Source organism: Macaca thibetana, chromosome 5 (assembly GCF_024542745.1).
Source record: "Macaca thibetana thibetana isolate TM-01 chromosome 5, ASM2454274v1, whole genome shotgun sequence".
Taxonomy (NCBI): Eukaryota; Metazoa; Chordata; class Mammalia; order Primates; family Cercopithecidae; genus Macaca; species Macaca thibetana.
In genome coordinates this window covers 176,723,055-176,745,862 of record NC_065582.1, presented here as the reverse complement: position 1 = coordinate 176,745,862, position 22,808 = coordinate 176,723,055, and the positions used below count along the sequence as shown (strand labels likewise).

At 53.4% G+C, this 22,808-nt stretch overlaps 1 protein-coding gene and 1 long non-coding RNA gene across 3 annotated transcripts in view; one reads left to right on the top strand and one right to left on the bottom strand.

Moving 5' to 3' along the window:
- The window catches only part of WDR1 (WD repeat domain 1), a 43,820-nt gene extending 24,609 nt beyond the window's left edge, over nt 1-19,211 (bottom strand). Inside the window, exons 1-4 of the mRNA XM_050792124.1 lie at nt 19,096-19,211; nt 18,554-18,675; nt 6,299-6,389; nt 892-1,039 (exon numbers count right to left, since the gene is read on the bottom strand). Coding sequence (XP_050648081.1) covers nt 892-1,039; nt 6,299-6,389; nt 18,554-18,675; nt 19,096-19,111 — 377 coding nt within the window. The 5' untranslated portion in view covers nt 19,112-19,211. The remainder of the gene's footprint in view (nt 1-891; nt 1,040-6,298; nt 6,390-18,553; nt 18,676-19,095) is intronic.
- A 271-nt stretch (nt 19,212-19,482) lies between these two features.
- LOC126955539 (uncharacterized) overlaps nt 19,483-22,808 on the top strand; it is a 309,550-nt gene continuing 306,224 nt past the window's right edge. For both annotated transcript variants that reach the window (XR_007725958.1, XR_007725959.1), the window contains exon 1: nt 19,483-19,553. This is a non-coding gene — a long non-coding RNA (uncharacterized LOC126955539). The remainder of the gene's footprint in view (nt 19,554-22,808) is intronic.

Here is a 22,808-nt window from a genome sequence, read left to right as displayed (position 1 = left end):
GAGCAAGCCAGCACCTTCGGGAAGGGGTTGCGTGTGTATGTCTGTGGGGCCCCACGCCACAGGGCCCGGGGCTATCTTTATGGCTTCACCACTCTCCTTACAGTTCTGTTGGGAGGGAACAGTTACCATTCCCTACAGGAATGAGATGCCCTATTCTTGGCTGACACTCAACAAAAACTGTTTTAGTTACTATTTGCTACTGAATAAAGAAGGAATTAAGACCAACAGGGATGAGTTGAAAAGCCATGGAAAAACACCTACCAGAACATGTACGAGAAAGTGCCTTGGAGTGAAGAACAGACATGCCACTGTCAAGTTCAAGGGCTTATGGCCAGCCATGGTGCTGCAGGGGGAACTCTGACTCTCTTGAATTAAAAAAACCTGGGTTCCAGCACTGACCTCACCAGTCACTAGGCCCCTGAGGTCAGTAGCCACCAAGTGCCACCCAGCCAGCAGCCACTGCCCCTCCCTCCTCCATCAGGGACCCTTGGGGGAGGTGCCCAGCTGGAAGAAACAGTTTAGCTTCCCTGGCAGCTTCATGGGGCAGCTGCTGTGAGGGACCCCAACGGAAGTGGTGTTGCTCTTTCACTCTGTCCCCTTCTTGCTGCCTGTAGGTGGGCATGACAGCTGGGGTTCTAGGAGGCAAGGGACTCAGGACGTCAGAAAGATACACAAGTGCTGGGCCCTGGGGGCAAACCCACTGGGATGTGGAGTTCTGCCTCACCTGTGGCCGCAGCCAGTCCTGACAGGGCCCGGCACCTACTGGGAGCTCAATCCTCACGAGTCCAAGTTAGTACCCACATCAGCACATCCCCCTCCCACCAGGGTCATGGCACATGGACACATGAGCCACGGGAACAGGGCAGGGAGGGGCTGAGAGTAGTGACTCACTTCTCTCTTCCTTCCCCGACCACGGCGATCCTCTTACTGTCTTCAGTCCAAGCAATGTCTTTGATCTTCCCAGCGAAAGGCTGGTACTCATACTTCAACAGGTGCTCCTTCTGCGTGGTATCCCAGATCCTCAGCTTCCCAGACACATCTGTGGGGCACAGTGAGGCGGGGTGGGGTGAGAGCCACATGTCACTGCCAGGCCAGGGCCACGTGGCCACAGGCCCACTCAGCATGTCTGGTTGCTTAGGCTTTCTAGAGCAAAAACCCTAGTGAAGAGAAGGTGTCTTAGGGCTACGATATTCAGCCACTCTTAAGTCAGAACCCGTGGCCTCCAGAGGCCTGCCATTCGGGGCCTCTGCATTTTGCCAGAGATCATCTGGATAACAAACCCTGCTTCAGGGACACATGATGGCAAACTCCCATATGCCAGGAAGCAGTTGAGTTTTCTCCCTGTTTCTTTTCTTGTAGGGGCATCAGAATGACATGTGGGCCTCAGGCCACTTTTGTGGAATGGGACGACGCTGGCTACACCTGCCTCTCCTGTGCAGTTGCTGCAGTGACTTCTGGAAATGAGGTGCAGAGCTGTGAGGGTGCAGCGTGCTGCCCAGTGCGATGCCTCAGCATGATCTGGCGGCCTCCGCCCGGGCCTGCAGACCTGGCTCCCCGTGCAGCTTCCCACAGCGTGCTGCTGCCTGGCAAATCAGCAGCCTCACTCACACACTGAGCAGTTCCGCGACTCACAGGAATTCAAGCGTAAGATTCCTTTGTGAGAGTAGCAGGTGGGTGTTGCGGGGGAAGGAGAACTATACACAGAACTTGATGCTGATTCTCTCCTCACCGGAGCGTGGGCAGCCAATTGTAACAGAAGCAACACTGGGGGCCACGTACCCCCAAACCCCCACCACGATCCTGTCACCAAGTACCAAGTCCCAATCCTGACACACCCTCTCCAAATGAGCACTGTGTTGGTGTGAAGAAATGGGAGCATTCTAGACTATCTCAAGGCTTCACGGCTTAAAACCTCAGCCCCATCTGCTAAGCAGGTAAGGGCACCTTTTTAAGAGGATCCTCAGGCCACGTTAACACCCATCACAACTCTACAGCAGCTTCCAGTGAAAAGAGCTTTTGTTTTCTTGGTGGAGCTGAGCAGCTCAAGGGAGGGCAGCAGCTAAGAGCCAGGCCTTGGGTTCGAATCCAGCCTCTGCCACATACAGGCTTTGTGGGGCTCAGCAAGCAATGTGGCCTGTGTCCTCATCCAGAAGAGGGGAAATAACAGAGTCACTCACAGGGCTGCCGTAGGCTCCACGAGTTAACATGTGCAAAGTCTCCAACTAGTCCTCAGTGCACAGCAAGAGCTCGTTACGAGTCAGGTGGAACTAGTCCATGAAGTAACTGAGGCTCTGCACAGGCCACAAAGATGCCCTGCTTGTGGGCAGACACACAGCCCGAGCCTCGAATGAGCCAGGCCCTGAGATGCACATAACCATCCCGCTCTCAGTCCAGCTGCGGGGACACGCAAGCGGAGATGCCAAATCCAGAGAACAGCACTAACTAAGGGGAGTCCCAGAAGGGCCCAGTCCTCTGCGCGAGGTCCAGGAAGACTACCTGCTGTGCTGCCCGAGGTGAGCTCCAAAGGGGACCTGCAGATCTGCTTAGTGAAGTCCCTTCACTGATAAAACAGGCTGTGGGGGAAGAAGGGGTCAGAAGAGGAAGTCACCACAGGCTGGCGGCATTGGAGGGGAGCACTGTGTGTATAGGAAGGACACACATATACACTCAGGAGCATACATACACATGTACACATGACCACACACGCACACATATGCAGACACACATTCACACATGCACATGTGACCGCGTGGTCTGCTGTGCTCAGGCCCGTCCAGGCCCATGCTGCCCCAGGGAGAAGACAATGCTCTCCAGGACAAGGCAGAGGGCATCCCACCCTCTCACACAGGTCAGCCCAGCTGTCCCACCTCCCTGGGCTCAGCAAGCCACTGCCTGCTCTGCCCATCAGCTCAGATTCCATCCCAGGCCTGGTTTCCCAGCTGTTTTCCTACTGCCTCCCCTACCAGAGCATCAGCCCCCTCCCCCATTGGATCCTGCTTATTTTTCTAATTCTTCTCCAAAGTAGCTGGGGTAGGAAAGAGACAGTGGGACCTAGGGAGCGAGCACTCAGACCCCAATCTAACGAGGACAACCCTGATGCAGTTGCCAAACACTGACTGAGGGCCGGCTGGGTGTCAAATGCCATGCTGGAGGCAGAGCAGTGAGCCCAACAGGCCAAGTGCCTGCCCTGCTAAGAGTCCAGAGGGGAGGTGAAAATAGAGGCACACCTTCAGCTGTTAGTCACCAGCAGTGCAGGGGACAGAGTGAGGATGGGGAGGGCTCCTTCTCTCCATAAACTCACGGAGACAAGGGACTGCACCAAGAAGAGCCACTGTGCTCGGGCCCTGGGCTCAGGCATAATCCACGAGCTGAGCCATCTCTGGTGGGCCACTTCTAATGGCCCCTTCCTCCAGGAAGCCTGCCATGGGCCTACCGCCAAACCACACGCCTGTTACATGGCCCTCGCTGACTCCCAAGGGCAGCCTGGAACCATGGCCCCAGCGCCAAGGCAGACAGAACAGTAGCATGGAAATAACCTCAGGAAAAGGAGACCTGGGTCTGCCCCAGAAATGACCCCTGCACTCTGAAGACAGCCCCGTGGGAATGTGGGCTCCCAGAGGGCAGACTGACCATTGTGTTCAGTGCCAGAGGCTTGCAGATGCAGGGCCCTTCCCAAGCTTCAACCCCTCAGCAGTCAGGAACCAGCCAGACTGACAGGGTCTAAAGATCCGCAGAGGGTTGGGGCCAGCTGCCAGATAACCCACTTAGTGAGCCAGCACAGCTCTTTCTCAGACCCCTCCCTCCAAATCACCCCCCACCACACTATTTTTAGCGCCACTTCATCTCTGCAGCGAACGTTCCAATGTAAGCCTTAACAATTGCTTTGCTCTATTCGAAGAAATGTATTAGAAACATAAAATGTGATCTCGCCCAACATCTGGACCTGAGGATGGCCCAAAACTCTCTTAGCTCTTCCACAAAATCAGGGCACTTTTCAGGGAGGACAGCATCCCACGATGGCCACTTATTTATGTGGTTTTTGTCCTTTGCAACGGTCTCCGCAACAGCCTTCCATTGATTTCTGTCTCACTGGACACTCTTCTGGGGACTGGAGAGAGGGCAGGCCTGGGCCCGCAGGCTCTCCGCTTGCAGCTGACAGGGCAGGGACATTGTGCCAGGCAGGGGCGGAGGCCCTCGCCAACTGCATTCTTCTCCTGAGAAGACACTTCTCAGAGCACTCGGCTCTGTGTTAAACATGTAGAGACATTCGGGCCAAATCTTGGGGCTTTAAATGAAGAGACTTTTGCTGGCAAGCAGGGCTTGGGGAAAAAATAAATCACGGAGCTAAATAAATCATGGGATATAAATGAGAACGTGTTTTACAGATGGAGCTGGAGAAGATCTAAATACAAAACCATTAAATGCCTACTATGAGCCAGACTGTGGGCCCAACCCTTCACCGTGAGCACGGCCGACCGCCAACAGCAGCCAGCCAGCTCACCCAGCGGCCTGGCTTGGTCAGAACAGAGCCTCAGTTTTGTGACAGGTAATGGGTCACCCAGGGGGTAAGTACCCATTAGTGCAAGAGCCATGCAGGGCACGTCCACGCCTTACTGGCTCCTTCACCACACCCTACGAGGCAGGCACTAGCAGCCCGTTTGGAGGAGAAAATTCAGGCACAGGAAGGTGAGTTACTCAATTAAGGCTATGCAGCCAGTAAGAGGCTGCCATGGTCTGAATGTGCCCCCTCCAAAAGCATGTACTGGAAACTTAATCCCCAACGCACCAGTGTTTGCAGATGGGGCCTATGGAGAGGTAATTAGGCCAGGAGGACTCTGTCCTCAGGAATGGGTATTATGACACGAGTGGCTTCTTGATAAAAGGACAAGCCCAGCCCCTCTTCTCTCTCTCTTTGCTCCTCCGCCATGGAATGACTCAGCAGAAGGCTCCTGACAGATACCGGCCCCTGCTGTCCAACTGCCCAGCCCCAAGAACTGTGAGCCAATACATTTCTGTTAGTTGTAAATTACCTAGTCTGTGGTATTCTGTCATAACAGTACAAAGCAGACTAAGACGAAGCCAAACCCAGGTCTTCCCCAACCCCAAGGCCCACCATCTCCCACACACCCTTCAGGACAGGCTGCTGTGCACACGCAGGGTGGTACAGGCAGAGGGCCACGGTATCGTGAATCCTGCCCTCCCCTACTGGCTGCTTAGCTCTCTCGGCAATCCGGTCATAGTCGTCACTCTCCAGAGAGCCCCACTTGGCCTCCCTGGGCTGCAGATGGCTAGGCAAGGCAGGTAGTAGTTATCTGTTGAGCTTATGGATGAATGAGTGAGTGAATGAATGAGTGGGCCACCACGCTAGAAGGGGTACCACTCTTACTCCTGTGCCTCTTATTCCCATCTGTATACAGGAAAAGCTCTATGTCAAAGAACTAAGTGAATAAAAAAACATCCTTCAAGAGGAAAGATCTCTCCACCTCCCGCCTCTGCCTAGCCTCCCACTGAGCCACACAAAAGCCCAGGCTGCAGAGAGCAAAGGCCCAGTCCACAAATAAAACGTGAGCACTGGCCTGGAGGCCAGCATTGTGCTAGCACTGGGAAAGGAGCAGTGGGTAAGGATGACACAAAACAAAACATCAATTCTCTCTCTGTCTCTCTCTCTCTCACACACACACACACACACACACACACACACACACACACACACACGGCCCACACGGGCTCCAACATACCATGCCACGGCTTCCTGCAAAAGGTCCCTGGCCAATCTCATGGTGGCATTTCTGCTGACCTCCAAGCTGGAACTAACTGGAACACTACAAACTAGAAAGTGTACTTTCTGTTCAAGAACTAAGGCCAGTTTTGAAAAGGGGCATTTTGGTAGCTTATACCAGGTGTGTCCAATCTTTTGGCTTCCCTGGGCCACAGATACAATACACTAATACTAATGATAGCTGATAAGCTTGAAAAGAGAAAAGAGCAAAGCAAAGCAAAAACACCTCATGTTTTAAAAAGTTTACGAATTTGTGTTGGGCTGCTTTCAAAGCCGTCCTGGACCACATGCAGCTCGTGGGCTGCCGGTTGGACAAGCCTGGCTTACACATTCCTTGTCAACCTCAGCTGAAACTAATTACACTGGCTCCCCTCAACTAACCCACTACCCCCAGCCTCCTCCCCCACCCCCCACCTCCCTCCTCCCACTCTCCCAAGGCCAGAAGCCCAGCTTCGCCCTGGGCCCTGAGTGCCACCCAGGCCTCTATAAGTGTCCACGAGCCTTGCCCCCGTACAGTACCTCCAGAGGCAATGTAGAATCCGCTGGGCGCATACTTGGCCACCACCACCTGATGGGCGTGCTCCGTGTAGATGTCAGCAAGGGCTGGGTTCTGCAGGAGGAGACCCCGAAATGAACAGAAGGAAGGAGAAGCAGTCAAGCTTCCAGTTCTCCACATCAACAGATTTGGGGTGAAAGGGGTGTACAAAGAAACACTGAAGCTAAAACCTTCATGAAGGAAATCGCAGAAGCGTATCACTTGCCTACATACCTAATGCGTGCCCACCTATTTCTGGGTGATAGAATTTTATGTTACTTTAATTTATTTTCTTTAGTCTGTAATTGTACAAGGTGATTTCTTTCCTTTTCTGTACTTTCCATAATACAGAACAAGTGTATCAGTGAATCACATACACAAACCAAAAGTTGGATTAGAGCAAGAAGCACTGGTTCTACTCCCTCCCATTTGTGGGAAGCTGCATTCATTCCAGTGCTCTGTTCTCTTCCCCGTTCAGGACCAGCTCTCCCGGCTGCCAGTCAATGCTGGACGCCAAACACGGCACCTGGCTGTGCTGCACAGGAGCGGGGCAGGACAAGCTGTGGGAGCCCTCCCTATCAAAAACCTGGGTTTGGAAAGGAAAGTCGATTCCCCACTCCCTTTCACAGCACAGATCAAAGGCTGGGTGGACTTTGTGGCAAAAATGGGGCCAACATTTGAGCCTAGAAGCGTCTTCAGCAATGAGGTTCTAACATGTAATGTGCTAAAAGTAGATCCCTGCGCCTCCCTCCCCGCATGCACACACACGCGAGGCCTCAGTGAAACAGAAACACACACACACACTGGGCTGCTCTCAATCTGTCTCCACAGTGTAGCTTTCTTTCAGGAGGGAATAAAGACGTGGCCATCTAATCTCTGATACCTGCTGTCAGCTTTTCACAAACCAAGTACTCTTTGAAAGAGGCAGCTTCCTGCTGGCTTGAGGCTTAGGACACATCAGATTCCTGTGAGGCTGCCCGGGCACCCCTAGCATGACCCCACCTGGTGCCACCCCACCCCTCATCTCCCTTAGACCCCTCCTCCAAGCCCTGAGGGGCCTCCAGGTCACAAGATCCCACACTGCCCCCATCTCACGAGACTGAGACCACAGAAGTATACACCCCGATTTCCGCCCACCTTCTGCCATCCTGTTTAACGCCACGTCTCTGTGCAGTCTGTGCCTTCAGCCAGCACCTCTCCTTGCCTGCGGACACCCACTCACCCATCAGGCCTAACGGAAGCCTTCCCTCCTCCATGAAGCCTCCGAGTACGGCCCAAGCTACCCATAACACTCTTCTGCGCTTCCAGATCATTTCACACGTCCCCAGGGATGGCACAACACACATCATAGTCCCTAGCATTCCTGTCCATCTCCTCCAACTCTGCTGTGACCTGCTTCACATGACCTTTATCTCACTAGCCATCTCAATAAGTGGTTTTGGGGAGAAAAAAAGAAGTTTACACAGATCTTCTCTTTCATCCCTAAGACTTAACACAGCATTATGTGATGTAATAGACACTTATCATAAATTAATCCATTTTGGGATAATCATTTGCCAGTGAAATTAGAATGTATCAAGGTCTCTATCCAAAGAAGATATTATGAACGACAAGTAAGCACATGAAAAAGCACTCAGTGTCATTAGTCTTGGGAAACCCAAGACAAAACTACAACGGAATACCACTCCCCACTCCATACTCACTAGAATCAATAAAAAGAAAAGACTGACATCACCAAGAGCTGGAAAGGGTAGAGGGGTGGGGACACTGGAATGTTCACACCGCTGGTGGACATGCAAAACGGTACAGTAGGAAAAGAGTTGGGCAGGTTATTTATAAACCTAAACAGACACTACTCACACCAAACACCAGCAACCCCACTCCTAGGTATCTGCCCTGGAGAAATGCAAGCACGTGTCCACCAAAACACATGTGAGCAATGCTCACAGAAGCTTTCTTTGCAATGGCCAAAAACTGGAAACACCCAAATATCCATCAACAGGTGAACAGAGAAACATGCAACAGACTGCACTGCTTAGTGATAAAAAGGAACAAAGTACAAATGCACTCAACACCAGCTATCAATCTCCAACACACTATGCGAAGTGAAAAAGCCAGACAGAAAAGACTACACGTTGCCTCTCACTTCATATGAAAGAGGATTTCAGAAAAGGCAACCCCAATGACAGAAAGCAGATAAGCAGCTGCTGGGGGCCAGGGTGGAAGGGGTCGGGGGGGCACCTTCCGGAGTGCCTGGAACGTTTTGTCATGACTGGGGTGGTGGTTATGGGACTATATAGGTATCTGCCAAGATCCAAGCCACACACTGAATACTGACAAATTCTACTGTATCTAAATTACACCTCAATAAAACTAAGATACTGGCTATCTATTAAATGTCTGCCCAATCCAACCCTCTCCCACTCCAATTAGTCCTTCATGTTCTGACATTGACAAATCCCTACCCAAACACCTGGCAAGAAAATTATCCAGTTAACAGGCAGCCCTCCAAGACCCTGTTCGGTGTCCACTCACAGCTGACTGGGGGTGGGGGAGGTCTCACGCTCACATACAGGGGCACCTGCCCATCCCCCCAGACAGATGGCCTCATGGGCTCTCCCAGCCTGGGCAACCTCCTCCCCAGGCCACACTGCCGTAGAAAGGGTGGGGCTCCCACGCGCCTTCGGCAGGGGAGGGCATCCAGAGATGGAAGATGACTAGGCAGGGGCATGGGAGGAAGTTCTGCCCCTAAAAATTCCTTCCCCTAAATGGTCAGGGCTGTGTGTAAAAACCCCAAAGGGCACCAGAATACTGCCAGCTGATGAATCACTCACTCTCGTTTGTATTCTAAATACAACTGGGTCAGCGGTGGGGGCTGAGATACTCCAAACTGCAGATAATGACTTACATCTGAGTCAGAGCAGCCTCCTCCCCAGCTCCTCAGCTCGCAGCAGGAGGCTGCTTACTACAGCCAGAAAGATACCTCCCACCCCCACATGTCACTCGGCCTGTGAGGCTCTGTCCCCACCAGCTGGGTCGAGATGGCACCTTGATACCCTCAGAGTGCCCCTCTCTCCCCAGCCTCCTCCCTCTCCTGCCATCTTGGGGAAGAAGAATGAGATTGGGGGTTGAGAAGCTTATTTGGGGAAAAACTCTGAAATAGGGAAAACGAACAGGGAGGGCAGGAAGCCAATTCCAGGAGCCCCAGTGCTGCTGTGGGGCAAAAGTGCCGTCTCTCCGTCTCCCTAGGGGGCTGGGGGAGACCGCCATGAGGAGCCTTGGAGTTGCCCACTCAGGGACACCCCTCCTCCCAGGCTTTCTTCTCGTGCTGCTGCAGGCTGGGCCAGCTCTGGCAGTGGGAGGCTGCCGTTCAGTCCTCACCCCAGGCCTGCCCAGCTTGCCTTGCCAACTCCCAGCCCACCTTCTCTTTCACCTCCACCATTGTCAGTGCAGTCTTCCTGTTCCTCCTGGGAAGAGCGATAACTGCTCTGGAATTCATCTCCACCCTCCACCAAGCCAGGAGTCTTCAAATCCCGGCCCTGAGGCAATCAGGCTTGCAACCCACCCTTCCTGAGCTCCCTCCAGGCTTCAGCCTACTCATCGCTGCCCTGCTGCTGCCTTGATGTTGCCAGTCACTCCTTGGGCCGACTACCCCAACCCACGGCCCCTCACCCCCACCCTTGAGGACAGAACAGGTGCATCCCCTCTACCGTGCTGGCCCCAGACCCCTTCCCCAGTGACCTCCACACCTGGGGGTCAGGGCCTGTGAGGGCCAGAGCTGGGGCTGGGACGAGACCTCGAGACAAGCCCCAGAATTCTGCCACCACCCCTGGAGGAGGCCAGGGGGCCTCTGAGAACATGAAGGACACCAGCCAGCAATCAAGGAGTCACACACGTGATGCAGACCCAGGACCTACGGACTTCGGCACGTGACAGCACCCAGCCCTGCCAACACAGGGCCTGGTTCAAGGCCTAGTGGTGCCCTTTTGAAGCAGAAGCTTTGGACTTGACCCCGGAAGGCCATTCTACTTTGTCACACCATGCTCAGGTCCCACCCACCAGCCCCTGCCTCCCACCTGTGCACTGAGGCGTCCTGCCCAGGAATAGCTGGTCTTTTTCTGAGAATCCTGTTGAATGGAAAACCTAAACAAACTCCCCCCAGCACCTGTCCAATTTCTGTCCCGCCTTTGAGACTCACTCTAATACACAGGTCATGCAAACAAGCGCACAGAAGCAACATTTACTTCACTCTGCTATGCCCAGGCAGCATCACTTACAATTAGCGAGCCCCCCAAAGCTCTCTTACTTTCCTATGTCCTCCCAGTCTCAGGTGGTGACGGAGGGGTCAGAGGTCACTACTCCAATTTATAGGTAGGCTGTGATGACCCTGGGTCCTGGGGCTTGGGTCTCAAGGCTTGGCACTGGTATCTCCGCTCCTGGCCCACAGTGAACCTGATGGAACATGCTAGAAGGTTGGAGATACCTGCCCAAGCAAAAAACATTTCAGCAGTCAATGTTGACGAAGGGGCCTCCTGTGCTCTCCTTTCGCTGCCGACTGTCCCCGGGAACCCCAGAGAAAGTCTCAGGCATCCTCCATGGTACACCCAGGCCGAGTGAGCCTGAGTTTCCAGTCAGGGCATTGGCTTTGTAAATACTCCAAGCTCCTGCAAGCAACAGAGGCTGAAAGCCGTCACTGCTATAACTGACCCGCATAAACACAACTGGCCAGGGCCCTTCTGTTCACTGGTGACTACAACTAAGGGCAAGGCTGAATGACAGCAAAAAACCTCAGCTCCAAAGCAGGAACGTAAACTTCTGCGACACAATGCCTTCTCCTAATTATCCTCTAAGGCCCAGACAAAGGCCATCTCCTCCAAGAAGCCTTCCCTGATGCTCCAAGCTAGAAATGATCTCTCCCACCCTGAACCCCATCTTCCCTGACTCCCACCCCACTGCCCGCACTACTTGCCACCTTGGAGCACACATCACCTGTGCCCCACCTACCTTCTGCACCACAGTGCGGAGGGTTCACACCTGACTCACCACTGCAGCTGCCAAATACCCACAAAGACCAGAACTTGGCTGCAGCCTGGTAGCTGTTTATGAAGAAACAAATCCCCACCGGCCACTTACTATCCACTCTCAGGCCCTGGGTGGGCCCTTGGTGCATTCTCTTTGAAACCTCACAACACCTGCTGTAAGGAAGGTAACCTCATAATCCCACATGACAAAGGAACTAAGGCAGACACTTAGCGATGTGCCCCAGGCCACCCAGCTGGTAAGTGGCAGCGCCAGACCTGAACTCAGGGCCAGTTGCTCCTGACTCATCATGGGTTATGAGCACGTAACTAACACCATGGTGAGTCAAGGGAGGTACCGAATGCTTGCCACCTTCATGCCATCCCAGGTCATGCCACTGCAAATCAGGGACCATCTATGGTGGCCTTTACTCCTCCCTGTGGTTTTGTTCTGTTTCTTACGGTTGGTCCCAATGTTAGTGTGATTCTTGAACGCAGAGAATAAAGTCTGCACTGGCCAACCAGCTGTGTGCTTCCGAACAGTGCACAGGCAGCTCCTTGAGCTGGCTGTGGACAGGGGTGTGGTCACTCACAGGTCGCCATGTCCTGAACGACTTTCCCTTCCTGCCTCCCAGCTCAGCCTCAGATGCTTTGAACAGGCCTGGGGGAACTCACTGTGTGGCCCTGCACAGCAGCAGCCCTCACTGGACTACGTGTGAGCAGGTCACTGCCACCTCCCTTTTCAGTCTTCCCCTGGACTACTCCCCACCCAGGGCCCACGAGGGCCTTAACTGATGAGTCGAAAAAGTAGACCTGGGGGTGGCTGCCAGGGTTCAAATCCCAGTACCTTCCAGAGGTTCAGCATCCTCACCTCTCAAAGGAGAGATGAGGGCATCCACCCAGCAGGGCAGTCACGAAGACAAAAGCAGAGGTCCCCGCCAGGGCCCAGATAACCTTCTGAAGACGCTTTATGAATTAGCTCAGTTAAACCTTACACTGATCCCATGATAACATTCCTCCCCCACTCTCGCAGGCGTGGAAACAGAAGTGGCAAGCATACCAAGTGTCAGCCACAGACCAGCACGAAATATACTCAGCAAAGAACAGAGAGGTGCTCAGGGGTATGCACTGGATTGGACAGTGGGGCAGGGGTAGGGTAGGGGTGGGCTGCTGGCCTTTCTCTGGGTAAGACCCTGGAGAGCAGGCAGGACCCATATGTAGAAGTGACTAGCAAGGTGACCAAAGCTGAGGACCCACAGGTCTAAGAAGCAGGCACATCGCCAGGGCAGGGAGTGCCCACCCATCACTGAGATGGTGAAGAGATGCAGAGGGCCCTTGCCTGTGTCCACAGCTGTTCCTAACAAGGGCCATGCAGAAGGTGGAGGTCACGCTCCAAAGAACCATCTCCAACCACTCTTGGGCAAGGCCATCTCTCCACTAGTCTTAAGCATGAGGCTAAACCTTTTCTCTTACCTCAAAGATGGCTTCGGTATCCCTCCCCTTACCTCCAATAGGGCAAGACATGTACCAAAAGCAACCCACAGGAGGCCACAGTAGGGCTGAAGGACCCAGGTGCACATGCTGTTTCCTGCCTGGTCTCGCCCCACTTCTGCGATGTGTCTCAACACTCCTCCTGGAGAACTCTTATTCATCCTTCAATACCCAACTCAAATGTGCCACTTCTCCAGCAGCTGTACCCGCTACTCTGTGGCATGCCATGTGTCTCAACGCTCCTCCTGGAGAACTCTTATTCATCCTTCAAGACCCAACTCAAATGCGCCACTTCTCCAGCAGCTGTCCCCGCTACTCTGTGGCACAGCTGGCTCCTTCCTCACACTCCCAGAGCACCCAGGGCATTGTTCTTTTGAAGCACTTAACCTGGCGCCTTCGAAGGTTCTTTACCAGAGTTTTCAAACTTGGTACCACTGGCATTTGGGGATGGACAGTTATTTGCGGAAGGATGGCCATGTACCTTGGAGAATGTTTGGCCACATCCCTGACGTCAGATACCAATGGCACAAAAATGTCTACAAACATTGCCAGATATCCCTCAGGGGAATGAGGTGGGGGAAAACCGCCCCTCCCTGAAAATCACTGATTTTAATCCTGGTGCTCTGTGGCTTAGGGTAAGGATTGCCAAGACAAGGGCTTAGTAAATATGTGCGGGAAACATGTGAGCCAGAGATGGCTGCACCACCGCGCTGACGCCTTCTTCATCTTTGAGCAGCTTCCTAATTGGCCTCAGATCTTAAGATACAGAACTTCTCCTTACGGTAGGCTTGATCCGATGACTTGTCTGTGAGACGTCTGAATGGCTCCAGTGGCCTTCAGAGCAGGGCTGGGCTATGGTAGGGCTGTGTGAGCCACCTGCCACCACGGCACACCAGGACCTCCCAGCCTGGGTCCTGTCCACTCCCCTCACGCTCAGTGCCACAGTCACAGCCCATAAGCACCGGGCCCTTCGGGCCTCCCGGATGTGGTCCCATGCGCAGGAGCCCAGTGTTCTGACTGGCATCTGCAGCCACTCAGATTCTGCTGAGATGAAGGCTCCCCCACTGCCCTCTGCTTCCCCGGCCATCAGGTGGTCAGACTGAAGGCCTAGAGGTTCCTGGCTCTGCACCTGGCAGGCGCTGCTGCCAGCTTGTTTGCGCCCAGGTGATAATCCAACGCACCACTTCCTTCTGCCACCTAGAGTTTATTTCACTCCCACCCAGGACAGTGAGCTCCATGCGGGTAGGGCCTCCATTCTGCACCCCCACAGGCCAATGGCCATCTGGATACACGCAGGGACTCAGCAGGCGTGCAATTCCAGAGAAGCAGCTAGGTCAGTCCTCAAGCTATCTGTTGTGCTGCCATTACCCCCAATCTGCAGGAAACACAGGGGCGTCCTCTGCATGTGAATGGTGGCAGATCGCACCAAGGGAAACCAAGAGTGAGCCCAGTACCCCCCCACCACTTGGCCTGCCCCCTGTTCAAGGAGAAAAGTCCACTGACACTGCACCTGGGTTCCCAGCAGTGTTAAATTGCTACAAACCTTGCACTCCCGGAAACTCAATTTTATAAACATCACTTTTCCAAATGTGTATTTTAGTTCTGGTATCTAGGAACTGGATACTTTAAAAAGCAGGCCCCAAACTTGCCTGCATAGCAAACCTGCTGGCTGGCTGGCACAACACAAGAGAGGCTCTGTTGTGAGGCAAAAGCTGGTTTTTTGTTTTTTTCTTTCTAAACAGGGACTACTGGCACTACTGGCATTTTAGGCTGGGTAATTCTTTAGTGTAGGATGGTCCCGTGCCTTGTTTAGAATCACCAACAGGTTCGTTCACAGCCACTAGCGGTGACCCCTCCCAGTCTTTGCACAGAGGTCATAAGAGGCAGAGGTGATGCAGGTAGGTTAAGGAAACTTACAAGGAACCACCCCAGACCGAGGAGGTACCAGCACCTGAAGGAAGCCTTCCTTAGACCCCCGAAGCACAGACTACCCATCCCTTCTCCGTGGGGTACTACCGTCCCTCAAACACCGCGTACACATGGTTCACTGGAATCCCCTTCTCAGAGCTCTCTCCTTCTGGAATATTACTTTCTAGATGGCCATTATAGTCTTTTCACTCTACAAAGAAGAGTTGCCTCTCCAGGTGAGGCAATGGCACGTGTTGAAAGAAATAGACAAGAAACACCCTTTTTCTACAAGTTTAAGAAGTGCCATTATGCTGGGTTCACAACACAGCTTTTAAGTCAACAAATGACAGAGGGGGCTCCAAGTGCAAAGTTGGCAAGGGTGCTTGCCTCTTAGGTTTGAAAGGCAGATCCCACAAAATTTAGGTCTGGCAATCTACACTGAGCTGAGCTTTCCTTATTCTCTCGCAGTAACATTTGAGTGGCTGCCTATTATCTTCACGACACAGCCCAGTTTTCCAGGCTTTTTAATCAATGAGTAACTCATTGAGCACCTACTGTGTGCCAGACACTCTTTTAGGTGAGGACATGGCAGTGACTGAAACAGGGGAAAGCTCTGCTCGCCTGGAGCTGCCGCCGTTAGCGGGACAGGCAAATACCTATGCACTTGTAAGCAGCAGTAGCCTGCTCCTTGTTAGCTTGCTTCCTACTTATTGTCAGCAACGAGAGAGAAGGCCGAGAAGGGAAAATTCTGTTCCGGGGATGCCCCTCTATTAAGGTGATGACATCTAAGTAGAAACCAAGGGAAAAGGCCCGGTGTGGTGGCTCGCACCTATACCCCAGTACTTTCGGAGGCCAAGGTGGGCGAGCGGATCCCTTGAGGTTGGGAGTTCAAGATCAGCCTGGCCAACACAGTGAAACCCCGTTATCTACTAAAAAATACAAAAATTAGCCGGGTGTATTGGCATGTACCTGTAGTCCCCCCTACTCGGGAGGCTGAGGCAGGAGATTCGCCTGAACCCGGCAGGTGGAGGTTGCAGTGAGCCAAGATCACACCACTGCATTCCAGCCTGGGTGACGGAGTGAGCCTCCACCTCCAATTAAAAAATACAAAGAAACCAAAGAGAAGACAAGGAGCACACCTCGCAGCTATCTGAAAGAATGTCCAGGCAAAGGCAATAACCAGCAGGTCCCAAGACAGATGTGTGGCATGCTCCAGAAGCAGCAAGGAGGCAAGAATGCTGGAGCCCAGGCCTTGGTAAGGACTCTGGCTTTCACCGAGGTGGGACGCCACTAGAGGCCTGTCTTGTGTTTCAGCCACTCCAGCAGCAGTGTTGTGAACAGACCCCAGGGCAGTAAGGGTCAAAGCAGGGAAGCCTGTTTGGTTTTGAGGAGTTTGTGGGGGCAATAATTCAGGTGGGGGAAGACAGCTTAGTTGGGGATGGAGGCAGAGGAAGTATGGGAAATCTGTTAGATTCTGAAGACATTTGAATGTGGAGTCAGAAGGATTTGTTAAAATTAAATGTGGCACATGAAAAAGTCCGAGGTCTGGGACCTGAACAGCTGGAGGAATGGTGTTCCCTTTTACAGGAAGAGCACATGAGAAACCCCAATTTGGCTTGGGGTATGTATGTTGAGTCTGAGATGTCAATGAGACATCTGTTACATCTTCCATGATCTGGTCCTAATCTCCATTTCTTCCCTCTTTCCTCCCTGAGCCTGCATTCCAACCAGACCATCTTTCTTCCTGAATGGTCATGCCAATTCATGTCACTTTTTTTTCCAAGAGTACTTTGCCCTACAAAAAAAAAAATCTTACCCACCTTTGAGTACCCAGTCTACCCATCCAACTAACAAGAGCCTCAGTGCCTGATCTACATCCAGCCCAGGGAGGACTATATTAGTAGCATCTCGTGCTGACCTGGCATCGCAAAAACTTAAAAATAGATGAGAAGGGAAAGAGGGTAACCCCTGAGGAGAAAATGGCAAACCATGGGGAAGAAATAAGAATACAGATCTCAGAAACAGGCAGAATGGGTTTCACAAGCCGGGAAATGCTTTCTGCAAAGGGGTGCCTGTCCCTGTACGACCTCTCCATTAGAAGCAGCTCCAGTTACCGGCCTGCCTCACCTTGCTAAGTCTGACTCCTCTTTAGAGGAACAGGCCCATGTGGGGTGGAAAGAGATGCTGCAGTTTAAGAAGCCACCATAGGGCCAGATACACAGCAGGTACTTTATGTGAGGCCCCTCCCTGGAAGTGAACGTGGACTGCAATGACAGGGAAGGCCTGGCTAGGGGCAAGACCAAATATCCCACTGCTCTGTATCTGAGGATGTGTTAGTGGATTTTAATTGCCAAACTACTGAATATCTCTTTAGGGGTGTCTCAATTTTTATTTTCTCAAAAACTTCGGGACCTGACTTTGGAGACTTCCAGACATTACCATTAGATCCCTGGTGACGTTTCTCCGGTTCTAAGCAAGGCCGTTTCGGCCTTCTAGGAATCTGACTAGCAAGTTGTTAGCACCTTCAAAGCACACTCACACCCACCCACCCCCTCATCTGAGGTGCCCAGCAATCCTGGGCAGGTAGAGCTCTGTCTTCCAGCAGAGGAACAGCAGCGGCTTAAGGAGACGGATGGGGGGAGTGCCAGCAGCTCTTCAGACCAAGAGGCTTATCCTTTCACAGCAAAGGAAACTGAGGCCCAAAGACCCCTTCCTTCCCTCAGTCAGTTGCTGGCCTCCTGGAGGACAAGTGTGTCTGACCAACAGTCCCAACCTACCAAGGGAAATCAGGCTGACTTTAAGTTGACAACCCTTGTATGCCTATGGCCTATAGAATCAATCAATTCATACACCTTTGTGCCAGCCGCTCCACTAAGCACAGCACGGGAGAAATCACCCAATGGCCGGGTGGGCACCTCCAACTCCCTCCTACAATTCCATCACTCAGGTTGAGGAAGGGAGAAGCAAAATTTAAGTGTGTAATCCAGGAAGGGACGGAGGCTGACAGACTGGGTCACCCCAACAATTACAGAGGGATAACATGAACTTGCAAGGATTTCCCAAGGAGCTGGCTCTAGAAGCCTTTTCAGCCTGGGTACTGGAGGCCTGCAGAGCATGATTCATGGGAACACACCACTTCCTGTTTGCTTTAGGGCTTAGATCCATGGTGGCAGATCAGGCTGGCCCAGAGACGTGGGTGTTTGTCCGGGCTCTGCCACACTGGAAGACCAGGGTATTAACAGAGTTAGCTGAGTGCCATCCAGCAAGGGCTCAACGTGCACCAGGCACCGCTGGGCTTGAGGGACGCCATCAGCTCATTCATTCCATCCGCCCAGCCAGCAGGGGAAGTGGAAGTGGTCATCATCTCATCATGTTTTACAGATGAGGAAACTTGGGCTCAGAGAGGCCCAAATCGCCAATCTTCTCAAGGTCATGCAGCGGCCGACTGGGTCAGTCTGATCTCTCAAATCCGGAGCCCTTGCTTTTAAGGAACGAACTAATCTAATCTCCCATCCACGTAGTAACCAGGCCTGACCCCGCTTAGCTTCCGAGATCAGAGGCGATCCGGCGCTTTCAGGGTGCTATGACCATATACAGAAACAAACTAAGCTTCAGTTTCCTCATCAAGAAGGAGGAGAAAGGGACCTGGGTGAATCTGAAGCCGGCTTCCGGGGCTCCTAGGTGTGGCTACCGATAGAGGGGGCGTGGCGCCTTCACCCTCCCCGGCCAATGGGCAGGAGGTGAGGGGTGAAGGGGAAGGTGAATTCCCCCATCCCAAGGTGGCTCCGGAGCAGAACCGCGCCCGGGGGAGGGGGTACTCACGTCGATGTTCCTTAGGATGACGCACTTTCCATTGGTGTACAGAAAATTGTTGCCCTTAGGGTCGCCGCCGATGATCTTGGAGACGCCCCTCTCCACCTGGGGGAGGCTGGCGAACACCTTCTCTGTAGAGACACAAATGCGGCGGGGCACGTCAGAGCAGGGCGGGGACGGCGGGGACAGAAGGGAGAAGAAGGGGACCCGGACCGGTCTCAGCCGGTCACCTGTTGACTGCGCCGGGAGGGCGGCCTCCACTTTCCACGAGCTCCGGGGACCGCACGACTTCCTGGTCCGCGCCCAGGGCCAGGCCCTTCGGGAGCAGCGGGGCTCCTTCGGCTCGGCCCACGGCGCCAACTTGGGGGCGCCCCCCCTTCGGCGGGGGTCCCGCCCCGCACCCCAGACAGCGGCTCCGCCACGCCTCCGGCCGGCGCCCGCACCCCTCCCCCGCGCCGAGAACCCCCCCTCCACCGCACCGCGCCGAGGGCTCTGGGGCCGGGGCCGGGGCAGCACCCGGCCGCTCGGGGGCCCCGCGCCGCGGCACTTACTGATCTCGTACGGCATCCTCGCCCACTTGTTACCGCGCCGCGCTCGCCGAGAGCCTCCGGGGCCGGCCCGCGCTGCGAATTACACCTCGCCGAGGCCGAGCCCGGGGACTGGAGCCGGAAGGCGGCACCGGGCGTGCCGGGCGTGCAGGGGGCGGTCCGAAGCCGGGGCTCCGAGGCCAGCTCGCGCCTGCCCTGCGCGCTGCCGCTGCGGACGCCCCGAACCCGGAAGCGCGGCCCCGCGCGCGGCTCGCCCCCAGCTTTGACCATATATAGTCAAGCACTCAGCTCGGCGGCTGCATTGCCGGCGAGCCTGCGCGGATCTGGCGCTCCCCTCCCCCGCCGGCCCCGCCCCCGCCCCGCCTTCCCCGCCCCGGAAGTGACGTACAACACGCCCGCGGACCCTTGAAAAGGCGGCGCAGGCGGCCGGCAGCGTCAGAACGCTCTCGGGGATGGGGAGAGTACGTGCTAAGCTGCTTGGGGTATGCGGGAGAGGCTGGGTTGCAGGAAACTTCTTTGCGGAGTCTTATAGACGCTGAAAGCACGGGTGGGCTTCGGTGGGGTCCTGGAAAACCTTTTCCGTACCTGTGACTGCTTGGCGGGTGCTCCCCGGGCTCTCCTGACTGGCTCCGGGCGTTCACGAGCCGCCAGCCCTCCTACTGCTCGTGTTTTGTAAGCAGGAGAGGGATGCTTTTTTTTTTTCTTAAAAGCACGGTTGAGTGCCCTTCCTTGAAGTTGCTGGCAACAAGAACGTAGGGGTTGCTCTTTGTTAGGCCTGAACTCGTGCTGTTTCTCTCTAAAAGTTAAACTTTTAAAAGCCAAAGGCGTTGGGGAGGAGGCGGGGAAGCTGCCACTTTTAAGGAAGCTAAGGGTTATTTCCTAAGAAAGCAAAACAATAAGCCCCACTTGTAAAATCGGGGCAGTGGCTCAGTTGCTGGGGGAGAGCAGAGGCTGTGAAGCGTCCAAGCTTCAAGTCTCACTTTTCAGTAGGGTGGGTATAAGTTTTCCCTCGGGGCTGTGGGGGCTAGGAGGGTTGTAAAAGCAGGAGAAAGCAAAGCACTTTGGGGGTAGCTAAATGTTGCGAAACCCACGCTGTGCGGTTCCTGCTTTCCTCTACTCTGGAAGGTATGTTCTGCTTAGGGTTGTATCCAGGTCTGTTGCGACCTACTTCTGTAGAATATTTCTTGTGGCTTACCTGGGTTAGTGGTCATGTTGCCTGTCTCCTAGTCTCACACCCGTTCTCCAGGTAGCCGAGTGATCCTTTCAAAGTAGAAAAATCTTCCTCAGCTTGTCTGTAGGGGCTCCAAGTTTCGTGAAGTAGAAGTTAGTCTTGATAAACGGCCCATTAGGCTCTGGGTGATAGTCTCCGGGTCACTTGAGTCCCTACTCCCCCCGCCCCCCCAATCTGTATCTTTGCCTTGGATACTGGCCTCGGAGGCTGTTTTCCTGAAACTATCTTCCCGGAGATCTACTTGGGTGACTACGTACTTCGAGAGTATTGCTTAAATGTCACTCGATAAGTGTCACCTGGCTTATTCTAAATCGCAGCTTCAATCCTTTGCAAACACTGCTGCTCCTTCCCCGTTCCTGTTACTGATTGTCTCAATAACTGACACCTGGGAGATGCTCCAAGAGATGACCCTACTCCCCACCCACAACCGTTAATCAGGAAGTAAATCAGGAAGTAGCGGATATGAAGGTAGCTTTGCGAACTTGAGGGGCCGTGGAGAATGTTGTCTTTGTACAAAAGATTCCTAGAGCAAGACGTAGCGGCCTACAAGCCGTGACTGTATCTGCTGCGATAACTTAAAACTTACCAAACCACCTTAATGAGACCCTTAGAACAAGTGATACAACTGCAGTCACCGCTAGTGCATTCTTGTAACAAGGCTGTTAGGAAAACTAAGGACCAACTTCAAGCTCTTGCAAGCTGGTAACCTTTACACCTGTGCATAAAGCCTTGCCGGCGTTCACACTGAAAATGAGTCGAACTTGAGTAAAACATTCCCAAGCCACCAGCTGCTGGGCTCTACAGCTTATTTTTTAGCTTGAAAGGAAGTTAGGTGTTGGAGCTGTAGAGGTTTTAGAGTGGGGGGTGGGGGAGCTGTTTGCTCTTCGTCATTGGAGTCTATGAACGTGGCAAGAAATCTGAAGAGTTTGAAAGGAAATGGGGAACACTGGGGGGGGGGGGTATGTGCCAGGCTTTTCCTTGTGGGACGAGTTCAGTTTGGTCAGCTGTGTAGGAGCTCTAACACTTGAACCATGTTTCCTGTGGGTCTAGCCATATTCCTTGGGCTCCCCTAGTCCCCACTTATGCTTTTGTTTAGTGTACCCTGTTGTGCTGTACCCCAACTGAATTCAATAGGGATGGCACCATGTTCCAGAGGCTGAAGAGACCCAGAGCCAACAAACACATACGGTGTATGGAGGGGACTTCCATACAGGGTGGTCCAGAGCAGTCGGCTGGACAGAAGTGCTCTTCATAAAGCAGTTGATCTAGATCAGGTGTGCCTGCATTCCCAGGGTGTGGGCTAAGCTGCTGTCAGGTGTCTAGTGTAAGGGTTACTGCCAGGATATGCTTGAGTTGCTCTCGGATATCTGACATTAATCCCCTAATAGGATGGGGGATCCTGAGAGGTCTGCATACGCCAGTGGTTCACATTTCTGGAGACCCAGCTACTTCTGTGGGACTAGCTGTCTCCTGGGAAGCTCCATAGGAAGGTCTGAAAGGCACCTACTCACACCACACCACAGCCAGAATAAGACCTCTTTGCCTTCCTCTCTTCTGACTTATCTGAGGTGCCCCTTCTGACAGTGACCAGCGTCCTTGGATCTCCAGGTGCCCTGACCAAAAATCTCACCCACCCCCCGACTTATGTTACAAGCCTTCACCAAATCTAGTTGCTTTAGAAACCTCTGCATCTATGGAATCTTTCTCTAGCATAGCGCTGCTCAGTGCTCTCCTTCACCTGGGTTATCCTAACCACTTCCTGACCAGTTTATCGGCATCTGCTTGGAGCCCCTCACTGCAGCTAGGGTAACCTTAAAAGCCTGCTGAGCCTTGGTAGCCTGGATCTCAAGATAGAGACTGAACAATCCCCCCTGGGCTTCTGAGACTGGTGTGCCGAGGCCCTGCCTGGCTCAAGGAGCCAGTCTCCCTGGGTCATTCTGGTACCTGTCTCTGGGTCTTCACTGATCCTTCAGTTTGCCAGTCCACCCTCAAGCTTATACTTGGTTTGTTACTGGTTTATTTGACTACAGGGTTCATCAGTGTCTCGACTCTCCCCTTTCTGCCAAGATGACAGCAGGGACCCTGTTTCTCAAGCACTTGGTGCAGGGCCCACCCAGACAATTTGAAACAATGCAGGTGTGCCTGATCTATGAACGGCGTGCTTTTTAGACAGTGGCAATTCTTTCTCCCTTTAGTTGTGAGCAACATAAGCATCACCTGAAATTGTACTTAATTCTAAAGTGGCAACAATATGCTCTTGAAACTTAGAGCAGCAGCTACGATACTTGAACTTTTCGACTACCTTTGGGGTAAACTAGCTCCAACTGAATTAGGTAATTCAGGCAAACCACTAATTGGTCTCAGGTGCTAAGGAGCTGTTTGACAGCTTCCCCTCGGAGGGAAAACAAGTTTCGAGTTGGTTCCTGAAGGCTTTTATGTAAGACAAACACTGGGGGCATGTGGCTTCCTGGAATGCACCTTGTTC